A 13,365-nucleotide genomic window follows, 5' to 3' on the forward strand; every position below is an offset into this window, starting at 1 on the left:
TGCTCAGTTATTTTTTGCTTTAGTTCTTGTTGCTTTTCTGTTAAACGGCATTCGGGTTTTTGAGGTGAAGGCAAAGGGGAGGTTGCCTGGTTTTGATTTTGAAACAGTTCAGCAACAGTGGCATCCTCAATTTCCAACACCTCCTCCACCTGCGCCTGAGCAACTTCTTCAATTGGTGATAATTCTTCTTCCATATCTTGAGCTTGTGTTGCTCTTTGCAGTTCTTCCAGCTCAACTCCTGTGAATACTTTATTTCTTATTATGAATCTTCTCTGGTCTGCTAGCCTTTGTTCTGTTATTTCTGTGTCTGGATGCTTCTCTTTCCAAATTTGGTACATGCTTTTAAAATAACCTCTTCTAGTTGGACTAGACTTGTAATAGCAGATCATTATTTCCTTGTTGGCATTTTCCGTATATTTTTTTCGGTTAAATGACATTTCTTCCAGTAACTTTGCTGTCTCCAGCCCTGGTTGCTCAACTGAAGATCCTGAGTCCTGTTGCCCACTTGCCACCAGATGTCCAGGGACTCCAGCACCTGGCGCGGTCCTTGTTGACCTGGGCGACGACTGATCTGGTATAGATTTATTAAAGTTACGTCTCACCATATTGTTGATGGGAGAGGCACTCTTTGTCTGGCTCCTCTGATGAGACACGTTCAGTATGGTTGAACCTCTGGCATAGCTCTCACCTTCATCAGAGCACACAAACCCCACAACCACGCCAAGGTAGGGCCTCACTGGGGGATGATGATGATGATGATTATATCCCTTCCTTGAGCGGAATGGGATCCAGCCATAGACAAGTGACAAGCACACTCTTCCAGAAACATACAAACTGGGACCGAGTGTTGAGACCGTGCAGTACAAGACTAACAAGAAGTCTGCAATGGGGAAGTGACTGAAAAGGTGCAGCTTGACACACCTCCTCACATAGGCGACAAGGAGAAGGAATGGCCAACTTCTGCATCCTATATCTGTCCACACTGGAGCCAGTGTGATGTAGAGTTGGACTAGGACTAGGGAGAGCCGAGTTCATGTTAGAAGTTGTTGATTTATTTTTACCCACAGTAGGTAAAACAGCAGAGCACTAAGGAATGAGCAGACGCTCCAGTTCCAGAGTAGGTAGCAGAGGATGGTTTGGATATTGCAGCTATTTAGAGAACATACATGGAGATCCTTGTATGACTAAACACTACATATGTATTGGTTAAATACACTTAGATAGGAAAGACCTATCTCTAATCTAAGACTACATAATGGATAGGTAAGGAGAGAGAGATGTTCCCATCTGCTCTCTAGGAGGAAAGGAAGGATTGTGACTCAGCCCAGGAAGTGCTGCAGTCAGTTCAGGGGTAGGGACAGGAGTAGGGACAGATAGGGAGACCCTGACTCAGGATGCCCCTAGTGGTCATTAGGACAGTTGGTGCAAAAGTTCGATGCACTGGAAGTTCATCTCCTACAGTTCAAATCCCTGTTCAGCCATGAAGCTCATTGAGTGACTCTGGGCCAGTCACTTATTTCTCAGCCTAACCTACCTCACAGGCTTGTTGTGAGGGTAAACCTAACCACGTACACCGCTTCAAACACAGGAAGCAGTGAAGAATCCACCTTCCCTTTTGATCAAGCCCCCAAAAGGTCAACCAAACCGAAGGAAAGCAGCTCTCGTCAAGGAGGTGGCTGCACCGCTGCTGACCCACCCGGCATGGACAGGGCCTTGATGGGTGCTCAGCAACTCCCCTGTCTTTGCGGTGCTGGGAAGAAAGCAGAACCAGGGAGTTTCATTACGCTCCTGGTGGGCTTTGGGGGGTGGGGGTGGCACAAACCCTGCAGATCTGGACTCCTGGAGACATTTGTCCATCCAGGGCAATCTGAGAATTAAGATTGGGATGACACTAGTGTTAGTCTAAAGGTCTCGCAGAAGTCGAGATGTGGTAACTTCGATCAATGGACAGCTCGGGCTTCACGGAGACTTCCGATCTCCGGTCTTGTCTGTGCCTTCCATCCTCCTCCTAGTTATCTCCCTCTGGGATGGATGGTTTGTCCCCACCCCCCTAAGAAACCCTTTGAAACATACCAGGACGGCAACACGTATTCAGCACAAGGCATTCGCTGCCCACAGTTCTGGCTGGTGCCCACAGAGAGAGGCAGCAAGGAGGACTCACCATCCCTCAGGCAGGAAGAAGCCGGTCTTTCCAAGCCAGATCCCTTTCCTCCTGGGTGTGTGTCAGGACTCCTGCCAGAGGCCCAGGGGGAGCGGGGAGGAGTTCCCTCACTGGGGTGGGATCCTTGTCCGGAAGGGGTTCCCAGGAGGCTGCTGCCACCATCCACTTTATTATTTTGATGTGGGGAAACACGCTCCCCATATCCGGTGCCTGGGGGTGGGGGATTAAGGGGCCCAACCCTCCCCAAAGGGCTGAGCAGTCCTCGGCCTCCAAAGGCAGGTGCCGAAGGCAGACCCAGAGCAGCCAGGATTTCGTTTCGGATTCCAAGGAAAAGTGGTGCAGCAAGAACTTTTCATCAAAGAGATGACTAGAGAGAGGTCTCAGTAACCTGGCAATGCAGATCCCCAGCGATGCGTACAGAAGAACCACTTCCCGCCGGAGGCCTTGCACGGATGTCCTGGTCCTTCTTCCTCACAGGCTGCGGCCTTCTTCCCAGCTCCCCAGCAGCTCTCGGCCTGCTTCTTCCTCGGGGTCCTCCTCCTCCTCCTCCTCCTGGGACAGACTCACCAGGAGACCAGAGCTTCTGCTGGGGGTGGAGCCAGGAATCCCGCCCAGTCCTCTGAGCTGGTCCCTTTGATTTGGCTCTAAGCGAGGCCTAGTCCTCCCTCCAGTCCTTACACTGTAATGCTACATTGTGCGTTATCACCTCTTCAGGATGACTAGTCCTCCTTGTCCAAGATGTCACTGACTGCAGATGCCTCCCTAGCTGAGCAATTAGCTGGCCAGCAAGATTCCTGGGAAGAGGGAAAGGGTGCCATAACAGCTCATCCAGAGAGAGGAGGGGGGTTTCGTTTGGTTGTGTAGCACCAGCCTTTCCAATCACACAGTCACAATTATTGGAGATGGCGTTCCAGGGCATCGGCCTCTTGCACCAACTATCCTAATGATGACCACTAGGGGCATTGGGAGTAGAGGTAGTGAGTGGGGGTCTCCCTCAACTCTTCTACCTGCCTCTACTATATAACCCCTGATCTGACTCTTCCAAACTTCCTGTGCTGATGAGACTCAGTCTTTCCTTTCCTCTTAGAGAACCGATGGAAACATCTTTCCCCTCATTACCTATCCATTATGTCATCCTTTAGATTAGGGTTAGGCTTTCCTATCCAAGTGTACTTCACCAATCAATGCTTAGTATTCAGTTCTACAAGAATCTCCATGCATTTTCTCTAAAGAGCTGCAACAACTCATCCATCCTCTGCTACCTACTCTGGAACTGAAGTGTGTGCTCATTCCTTAGTGCTCTGCTGTTTTACCTACTGGGGGGGGAGGGTGAAAAATCTAAATCATTTCCTCTTTCGCCTGGTTTATTTCTCTACCCTGCAGAACATGTGTGGAGGCTAGAAAAGTGACTTTCCCCTGACATTTGCAAGAGTGGAAGAGGCAGAAACACCAATTTCTGAGACACTACCCAATCAATCAGGGGGACTGGAAGGAAGGGCACGGCCTGCTCCCCACCCGTTAAATGTGTTGAAAGTTGATCTTTATGGAAGGAGCGGAGGCAGCAGTGCCCAGGCTGACGCCTTGCCTGCACATGCTCCAAGCGATGTGCTTGCATGATGGCCAGTTTGAAGAACTACTCCGAGAGAGAGAAAATAAGATTCCAGGATCAGAGTTACATTATCGATTGATTGATTTTATTGAACGTATTTATGTACCACCCGAAACGTATGTCTCTGGGAGGTTTACAATAAACAGTACACATGAAACAAAAATAAAACATTAAAATCATTTATTGTCCTTGCTTGGTGTGAAAATGTGAAAGACACCAATTTTTGTATGATACTGAAAACAAAATCCTGCAATTAATACATCCTTTATTGGGTCTGTTGGGCAAAATGAAGAAAGCATCTCAAAAGGGAAAACCTCTTCTGGCCATGACTTCCTGATGGGGGAAAGAAGGGCTGGATAAGGGCCGCTTCTCGGCCATGCTGGTGATGGACTTCCTGGCCCCTGCTCAGCGGTCGCTGCAGCGGTGCTGGCGAGAGGGAAGACAGGGAATGTGGCGGCACTCACGGCAGGAATCAGCTGGACCTGCTCGACTGCTGGACAGTGGAGCGCCACAGGATAGATCCAGCCCACGGACCCTGAGTTGGACATCCCTATTCGAGGTTGTTGTGTCTTATAGACAGGTCAGTAGAGTTGAATGACGTCTTCCCTTTCATCAATGGGCCAGATCCCATTGGGCTGTACATTGGGTAGTGAGGTCTTCCAGTTTCATGCCTGCACAGGTATCTTCCATGGTTGGCTTCGATGTACTGGAGGGCTTCACGCGGTACACGTACCCTGAGTTGTATGAACTCGGTCCAACAGAGTGTGGATTTGGAAAACAGGGACCTATGTAACATAAAGGGGAGGAGGGTTAAGGCAATGCAGTTTTTAAAAAAGCCTTGCCATGAACTGGAGCACAACCTCTTATGATGCTGCTTTGTGGAAGAACTGCATGCAGGCAGCACTGTGTGTGCTGTCAGCCTCAATTCTGTGTGTGCACCGACAGCCTAAATTCGGCAACAAGCAAGGTTGAGTTCTGCGATGAGATAACTGATGCAAATTAAACCCCTTCCAATTATTTCTCTCACTTTGAACAAAACAATTGTGCTTCTGTTGACTATAGGAATGGAAAGGGAAGGGTACACAGCCATGAAGTTGTGGCCTCTGAACACTGGAAATCAACAACAACAACAACAACAACAACAAATATTTATATACCGCTTTCAACAAATGTTTCCAAAGCAGTTTACATAGAGAAATCATATATAAATAAGATGGATCCCTGTCCCCAAAGGGCTGACAATCTAAAAAGAAACCTAAGAGTCACTGGAGGTGCTGTGCTGGGGGTGGATAGGGCCAGTTACTCTCCCCCGGTAAATAAAGAGAATCACCATGTTAAAAAGGTGCCTCTTTGCCCCGTTAGCAGGGTCCTTCAGCATTCAAGGTCCAGGGGTCCTTCAACAGTATCAACATCCTCTTAAGAACCATTTGCGTACCTTTCTAAAATCACAGGGGCTAGAAATTGGTTTTTTGTTTCAAAGAGGGACAGAAAGCTGAGACTCAAGAAGCTGAATTCTGTAGCTGGATTCTGAAGACATTTTGGCACTTTAAAAATGCTGAAAATGGTCCCAATAACTACACAGCTCTGAAAAACATTCTTCTGCCATCCATTCTCTTCCAGCCAAAGCTCGACATGAATGACCCTTCTAAGAGAATTAACACCTTCTTGGGAATATCATTTTTTGTATGTATGAGGGCAAGTTGGGTTCCAGCATTTTTCAAAAATGGTAGGGCATGCTATTCAGTTTGGCCCTCCCTTTCTTCTCTCCAGGTGCTGAAAGAGCTTCAGGTACTCCGAGGGAGACAGAGGCCTGGGATCTTCAATTGGATCTGAAGGTGTGGAACCCCATGCGATGTCCAAAGCTGTTTCAGCATCTTCCTCTGAGGCGGATTCTTCAGTTCAGGAATTTGGTGGTAGAGGGTCAAGGTGCGGCTGCTTAGGTGGTTGAGTTCTTTTATCTCTTGACTGAGACCAAGACCGGCAGTGCTGAGGAGAATGTGATCGGGACCGAGCGTCTGGATGGTCCAATCTCCCTGGATATTGGTTTCGATGTGGAGCCCAAGAGCAAGGGTGAAGATAGCGTCCTCTATCACCAATGCCAGATCTGCCGTCCAAGAAGTTAGTGGAACGATCAGGCATGATCAGATGGAGAGTAGTCTCAGTGTTGAGGTTCTCAGTAGCAATATGCCGAATCCTATGGGATAGTGTTTTGGAGAGTACAGATGGTGAGGGGATTCCCTGTGGCCTGGAGAGTGTTGGTATCATGTAGGGTCTCTTCTAGATCATTGGTATCGTGCAGGAGACTCTTTTCAGTCCGGAGGCGGCCGGTCTTGAGAAGACCAGCTAGTGTTGATGGTATCATCCTCCATATGTGCTTTGTCGATGTCACCTTCAGGATCGGAGGGTGATCTTGGTGTGACTTCTCTGGGGTCTCCCTTGTTGGGAGTGGAGCGGTCTCTCGAGTCTATGTTGGGAAGGTAATGATCCCTGTCTTGGCCCGGAAGTCACTGTGCAGACTTAAGGTTTGTAGATACCCAAGTCAGCTTTTTTGGAATCAGAGCTGCTGACTGAGACTTTTTTGTGGACTTTAGGCAGTAGAGATATCAGGGTGGGAGTGACGAGCTTCACGGGCCACACTCTATTGGCAGCACAGTGTAGTGTGTGCATTGGCTGAGGAATCTTTTCATTTGTAGTTGGTGAAAAATGCTGAGAATAGAAAGAAAATAGAAACACTTGATTTAGTTAGGATGCACAATCCAAAGTCCTGGGGAACCCTAGAAAAGGCTCGGTTTTGGGTCAGCAGCAGCTGAACCAGTGGCAACTGCAACCAAACCTCCCCAGATGATCTGAATAGGCAGCAGCAGGGTTCATGAAGAAGGCAGCATTTCCTTTAATAGCTTGGGCCCAAGCCCCAGAGACCAGCCTGGCTGCTGTATTCTACATACATTCGGCATACTACAGACAGAAACTGCCCAACGTACAGTGCATGGCACTAGTGCAGGATGTTACTAGCATATGCGCCACTGTTTCCAGGTGGTCTTTCTCCAGGAATGGACGTAGCTGGCGTATCAGCCTAAGCTGGCCACTGCCTCAACCTGAGAGACCAGGAAGAGGCTTGGGTCCAGAAGTACTCCCAGACTACATACGGGCTCTTTCTGGGAGAGTGTAACTCCATCCAAAACAGGCAGATCTAAGCCACTTCCTATGTCCCAACTTCCCACCATGAGTACCTTTGTCTTCCTTGGATTCAGCCTCAGTTTGTTCTCCCTCATCCGGCTCATCAGGGACTCCAGGTAAGTCTTTCAGGAAGTTAGGCCATTTCCTAATGAAGTTGACATGGAGAAAGAGGATTGGGTGTCAGCATATGGGTAACACCCTGCACCAAATCCCTGACGATTTCCCCGCACTGATCCATGTAGATATTAAAAAGCATTGGAGATAGAATGGAGCCCTGTGCAACCCCATACAATAGCTCTCATTTGGAAGAGCAACAATATCAAAGCAACAGCATCTGGGACCTACATGAGAAGTAGGAGTGGAGCCACTGCAAAGCGCTGCCTCTCACTCCCTACCCCTCTCCCTACCCCTTCAGGCGCTCCAGGAGGTGCCATGATTCACTGATATCAAAAGGATCGGCTGAGAGATCCACGAGAATCCACAGGCTCACACTCCCCCTGTCAATTCCCAATTGGAGATCACCCAACAGGCCAACCAAGTCCTTCTCAACCCCATAGCCCACCCGAAAGCCATTTTGAAATGGGCCCAGATCATCTCCCTCTTCCAAGACTCCTGGAGCTGAGATGGCACTACCCTCTCAATCCCCTTGCCCTACCATGGGAGGTTGGAGACAGGCCTAGAATGGGATCCAATGCAGGTTTCTTCAACAGTGGTCTAATCATGGCCTTCCTGAGGCAAGGAGGCATCCTGCCCTTCCTCAGAGAAGCATTAATGATGCTTCCAAGACCTTCTCCAATCACCTCCTTTCTAGATGGTATAAGCCATGTTGGGCAAGGATCAAGAAAACAGGTAGTGAAGTGAAGTCTCCCAAGCAGCTTGTCCACATCCTCCGCTCTCACAAATGGAAAATGATCCAATTTCACTGTGCAAGAGGAGCTGCCGGACACCGCCACAGTAGGCCCTGTAGAGTCTAGTTCCGTTGTTTGAAGAGAGTTTTCATCTGCAAACATCTCGTTTAAAATGTCAAAGTGGGTAACTGATGGATCCAAATACTCATTCAAGGGAGGAGGGTCATGTACTAACCCTTTCACAACTCGAGACGACTCTGCTGAACGTGAGCTTGCAGAAGCAATGCGGGCAGAAAAGAACTGCTTCTTTGTGGCACGCATGTGATTGATGGATGGAGCGACCACATCATTTTGATAATGGAAAGGCAAAATGTTCATAATAAAAAATGATTTTGCCATTGAATGAATTCTTTGCTTTGCATCAATATTGGGTTTCTGTATCATGTACCTTTTTCACATAAGAAGTAATATAGCGACTACTGCTAACTTGGCAAAGAGGTACCTTTAACTTGGTAATTCTCTTTATTTAGCGGGGGAGAGTAACTGGCCCTATCCACCCCCAGCACAGTATCTCCAGTGACAGTTGCTGGTGTCTGTCTTATGTTTCTTTTTAGATTGTCAGCCCTTTGGGGACAGAGATCCATCTTACTGATCTATTATTTCTTTGTTTAAACCACCCTGAGCCATTTTTGGAAGGGCGGTATAGAAATAGAATAAATTATAAAGAATAAATACTTCCAAATTGGATCTATCCGGTTTCTAATGTCAGAAAATGAAATTAGAGCCAAAGAACATGTTTCCCATTTCAGGAGTAACCTGAAGGGTGTGTCTGTAGGGTGAGACCACTGTGCTTGGAATTTGAGCAAAAGCTTTACAGATCCTACACACGATTGCTGTCTGGAACACAAGACCGAAGGGATGGAATCAGGATGACAGAAATGGGGATCTGCTGAGTCAAAGACAGCAGCCAAGACAGGAGGTTCATTGAGGCCGGGTGGGCCAACGTATATGACGACACTTGGCTTGGTGGATCCTGGGTGGTTTAGAGCTGCGTTCAATGTTTGTGTACAATTCCATATGGGAACACGAACCAGTGATCCTGTTCTTACGTGTGCACAGAAGGTGTCAGGGTTTCCATATGAGAGCCACTTTCACTTTGACAAGCAACACTACTATAACACTGGGGGGAAACAAAACATAAAATTGTAACCCTCAAAAGAGTTTTCATTGGGGAAGACTTATTACTGAATGACCTCAAACCTGAAAGAAAGAGCCAGCTATTTGTACTTACATTCAATAAAATGAGAGAGAGAGAGAGAGAGAGAGACCTTTCCTCTAGGAACTGGGATGGCTGTTTTGGAATTTGGACTGTTAGCCCATCCATCAGTAGTTCTAGCCTGTCATGAAAGAAAGAAAGAACGTCACATGATCCAGGCCAGTCAATCTAATACAGCAGAAGTGACTTTCTTTCCAACTAGTATCATAAAGGGGAGATCGAAAAATACCCCACCCACCAACCAACCCATTCACAAGGAGCAACTCCAAAAGCTCACGGCACATAGGCAACTAAGCAGGGGGAAAGTATCTTTTTTCTAGAGATTTGTATCGGAGGATAAAATGGGGCACAAGCTGGGGCAAGTCCTCTCCGCCTCTCCCTGTTCTTTCGTCTGTTTTTCCTCAGCATCCAGCCCTCAAAGGGATACCTGCAATCCTTCACCGGGCTCCTCAGAGCTCACCTGTCTATCGACAGACCTATCTTCCGTTAATTGGCGTAATTCTTAAGCGAAGCCGGTGGCACTCCCGACATCTCGAAGGGAATCCCACGACGTAAAGATGCATTGTGCAAAGCAGTCTGTCCTGAATCTACTGCCACTTGGTAACTTCAAGTTCTGTTATTGTTGTAGTAGTTGTTCTCTCTCAGCCTAGAAAACCAAACAAAAAGACAAAAGATTGAGTCTCCGGCTCAAATGGCTATTCAACCACTCCCACCCGCTCCATTCTGATACTCATACAATTACCAAACTCCTCCTCCTCATTGAAGTCCTCCAGGACAAGATCATCTGAAGGGAAAGGAAGAGAAAAGATTGGGTTTTCTTCTTTCAATTGGCTAAGAGAAGAGTTAAGGAGGAACAGGTCCAAGTTGAATAAATGAGGAGGTTCTAATGGGTCACTTCTTGCACTGGGCTTGCCAAAGCGGAAGACAAGCATGGCTTCCAGACCTCGCAGGTTAGCTGCAAGGACTTTCCCAAGAAGAACCGTGTTTGCCCATGTGAGAGGGGTTGGGAGTTTGAGACATGCCCACTCGGGAGGCCTGCCACAGAGAAGTCAGAGCAAAACTGGGGCTCCTTGGACGAATGATGACCTTTGTCGCCCAGGCCCATTCTGGGATTCCAAGGAGACAGTTCTGCCCTCCCCACTTCCCTGGAAATTGGCATTACCTTTGATGGTGCTTTTAATCAAATGATGAGTCAAGTCATCTTCAATGCGCAAGAGAGCCTTGTGTGTGGTCAGCTGTAGAAATAAAGACGGATATGTTTTTTTCATGTCAGTGTGACACCATATCCAAAGCAGTGAAGAATTGAAGATGATCCAGTTGGGAACAAAGTTGAGGATTCCCAAAGATGGAGTGTGGCTCTTCTGGGCACTGGGCAGCCAGAAGAGACATGGGGTGCGGGCGGGTGACAGCTCTGTCCTGTTCCTCCTCTTCCTCGGTGAGCCGCAGTGGAAACAGCCCCTCTCCAGCAAGTGTGCTGCCAGGCAGCCCCCGTGTGACCAGGGACCAATGGGAGGTCTTCTTCTGAACCTGGAAGCTGACAAGGGGTCCCAGAGGATGCTGAAGCAGAGCCAAGCCATGTCCACAGCAGGGTACTTACTTCCACATTGGGCAGTCTGGCCACATGCTGCAGGACGTAGACGTAGGCTTCTCGGCCCAGAGCCTGCAGCCGGGGCTCCTCTGATTCAATATACCTGTGGAGCTCCTGTGGGTTGAAACAGCAGCTCAGAGTCATTGCACTGGCCTAAATCATCCCTTGCCATGCTACTGAGAGCTAAGCCCGGAAGGAATTTGTTCCACTACAGGAACATCCCTTGGTTGCGTCCCAAAGGAATCTAAGGAGGATCTAATTCCATATAAATATCCCCCCCCCAATAAAGTTGGCATATTTCTGAATTGTCATTCAGAATTCTAGAAGTCATTTCTAAAGTTGATCAATATTTCTGAAAGTTGCTTATGGGAGTGATGGTTTTCTCTGTCTTCTCAGCCAGTTGGCTTCTAATAAGGAAGTGACCTATCTTGAATACACAAAGTGGATGGGGTCTGCTGCCTCTTTCTGTCAGACCACGTTCGGATGTCGGAGAGGATGAAGACAGAAGCCCCATTCACACCTTATGTTGCACACTCGGACCACGAGTGGAGAGTGCACAGGGGCAGATCTGGACACAGGGACTGCAATTCATACATGCTGTTGAATACAGGCACTGCTTGACACTCCCTCTCTGTACCACGCCTGTGAGGGGCCCGTGCCCAGGTTCACTTTGAAAAGAAATGCAACTACTGTCATGCACGTACCAGCATTCAGACACCTTCACGCATCTACTACTTAACGTCCCAATAGGGCTTTCATTGCGCTTACCTTCAAGATGCCAATGGTGCTGTAGACAGAGGGGGCCTCCTCCAGCAGCCCCCTGAGCATCTTCTTAAAGGATGCCATGTTCTCCTTCGAGGGGGGAAAGAGAAGATCAGTCATGAGTAGGAGACACAACCGGTCTTGAGAATACATCATTGAAAAATCACTGGTACTGACAGTGGTATCACGTTTTCTTCGCAAGAGAAAAAAGCCCAAGAAGAATTTACCTGGGTCCCTGGGTCCACTTGGTTCAGCCCGGACACCGCCACGTTGAGGACTGCTGCCTTGAGATTGAAGGGCATAGGTGGCTTCATTTTGCTGGAGGGAGAAAGATGAGATTTCGTAGTGTGAGGAGGGCTGGTGATCCAGCCAATGGAAGCTCCTCTAGAGAAGAGGAACATGGCAACCCAGCAAGCGTCAAAAACGACGACAGGTCTGTGATGGTTTCCCTTCTTTTTTCCAAAAATGACCAGTCCCCGTCTGGGGAGGCCCTGGTTCGCAAAAGGCCATAGTACTTAAGAAGATTTCTTTCTAAAAGAAAAACCTTCACATTAATGGCCATCTTTTGGGAAAGGGGCGATCCAGTTACAGATCTGGCCTGGTTTGCCACTGCCCTTTCCTGACACAACCCCCTCCTATTTAATCCCCGTGGGCTATAAGCATACGTGAGTTCCGTGACGGCGTCCAGGCTTAACCGCAGCAGGAACCCAGGGTCTGGATGCTTTTTGACATCCTCCATAATTTCCTGGCAGAGATCAAAGAGCAGAAGAGAGTTGGTCACTACCCACGGACTTCCTTGCTATAGCTCCATCCCCAAACACACACTTTGGACTGAGCCCTCGCTTGGGCATTCCCTTCCATTCTACATCTCACTCACCAGTACGGCTTCCACAGCCTCATCCTTATCATAGGTCAGAAGCTGACCACCCTGCGACCTGATGTCTTTGACGTCTTCTATTACTGCGGACAGGAACTGGGTCCAGCTGAAGATGACCTGAAAATTAGAAGCACTGAACTGTTAGTGATGGAAGGACTCTCCGTGCCTTCCTGGAAATGGAGCGGGCACCCTTACTTGGTGGGCTGCTCTCAAGTCCTTTCTGGGGACACCACCCGCTCCATGGAATATTCTGCAGCTCAGGGAGAGTGCAGAACTGGGAAAAGGATCCGAGCAGAGAGTGGGTGCTCCCAGATCCCGGATGGAAGAAATGCCTCTCACAGGAATGTCCTGAGCTCTGTGGAGGAAGGCCTTCTACTCAAAGGTTCCCTACCTCAGCTCTGTCCATTTCCTCCGTGACAGTTGTCAGACCTGGAAGGGAAGAAGAATGGGAAGGAAGGGGGGATTCAGGACTTGAATTCCCATGAGGAATTAACCAACGGGAATTCCCTTTGTTGGAATTCAGGCTGGCTCCCGGGCTCCCAAGCACCAGCTGTCCCATACTCCCCAAAGGGTCAGCCCCAGTCCCAACCATTCCCCAGGAGCCTGGGGCACCTCCTCACCGATGGTGACTCCGGAGATGGCTGGGGTGCCTCCTGAGGGAGTTGGCGGTGGCGCTGGAGTCGGCTCAACCCGCTTGCTTCGTGGCCAGAACCTCCCTCTGGGGGGCTTGCCCTTTTCGGAGTCACTGCTGGGGGAGGTCTTAAAGAACTTTCTGCAGCATCTGCAGACTCTTCGCAACCTAGAAGAGAGCAGGGAGAAGGTGAGAATGGGTCTCTAGTCAGACCTGTCCGGGAACAGAGGGAGCAAGGCAAAGCTGTTATGGAATCCTACTAACCGTGCAAAGAAGCCTTTCCTCATCTTCTCCCCCATTTCCCTCCCTGTCTAACTATTCCCCCCTGACTAACTATCCCTCCTCTTACTAAAAGCTGACTGTCCCTCCCTCCCCCCCTAGATCCCTCCCAAAACCACCCCAAACAAACAACAAACAACAAGCAACAAAATAACAA

At 48.7% G+C, this 13,365-nt stretch overlaps 1 protein-coding gene across 1 annotated transcript; it reads right to left on the minus strand.

Annotated features, from left to right (window-relative positions):
* Positions 1-3,884: 3,884 nt before the first annotated feature.
* Positions 3,885-12,996, minus strand: LOC128342574 (uncharacterized). The gene is made up of 13 exons (XM_053289990.1): positions 12,919-12,996; positions 12,690-12,727; positions 12,299-12,415; positions 12,087-12,166; positions 11,649-11,739; positions 11,428-11,511; positions 10,669-10,773; positions 10,234-10,306; positions 9,814-9,855; positions 9,532-9,717; positions 9,087-9,192; positions 7,001-7,092; positions 3,885-6,476 (listed from the first exon to the last, which is right to left on the minus strand). The coding sequence occupies exons 2-10, from the start codon at positions 12,702-12,704 to the stop codon at positions 9,713-9,715; spliced, it is 612 nt and encodes a 203-aa protein (XP_053145965.1). The 5' UTR covers positions 12,705-12,727; positions 12,919-12,996; the 3' UTR covers positions 3,885-6,476; positions 7,001-7,092; positions 9,087-9,192; positions 9,532-9,712.
* Between the last annotated feature and the right edge of the window lie 369 nt (positions 12,997-13,365).

The sequence above is a fragment of the Hemicordylus capensis genome, chromosome 2 (assembly GCF_027244095.1).
Source record: "Hemicordylus capensis ecotype Gifberg chromosome 2, rHemCap1.1.pri, whole genome shotgun sequence".
NCBI classification, from domain to species: domain Eukaryota; kingdom Metazoa; phylum Chordata; class Lepidosauria; order Squamata; family Cordylidae; genus Hemicordylus; species Hemicordylus capensis.

Bases quoted from the DNA above. Each gene is read 5' to 3' on its own strand.
- LOC128342574 (XM_053289990.1), bottom strand. The intron at 11,512-11,648 runs GTAAATTCTTCT...CCCCCCTCGAAG, and splicing joins AAGTGGACCCAGGGACCCAG to GAGAACATGGCATCCTTTAA. The intron at 10,774-11,427 runs GTAAGCGCAATG...TTCAACCCACAG, and splicing joins GCACCATTGGCATCTTGAAG to GAGCTCCACAGGTATATTGA.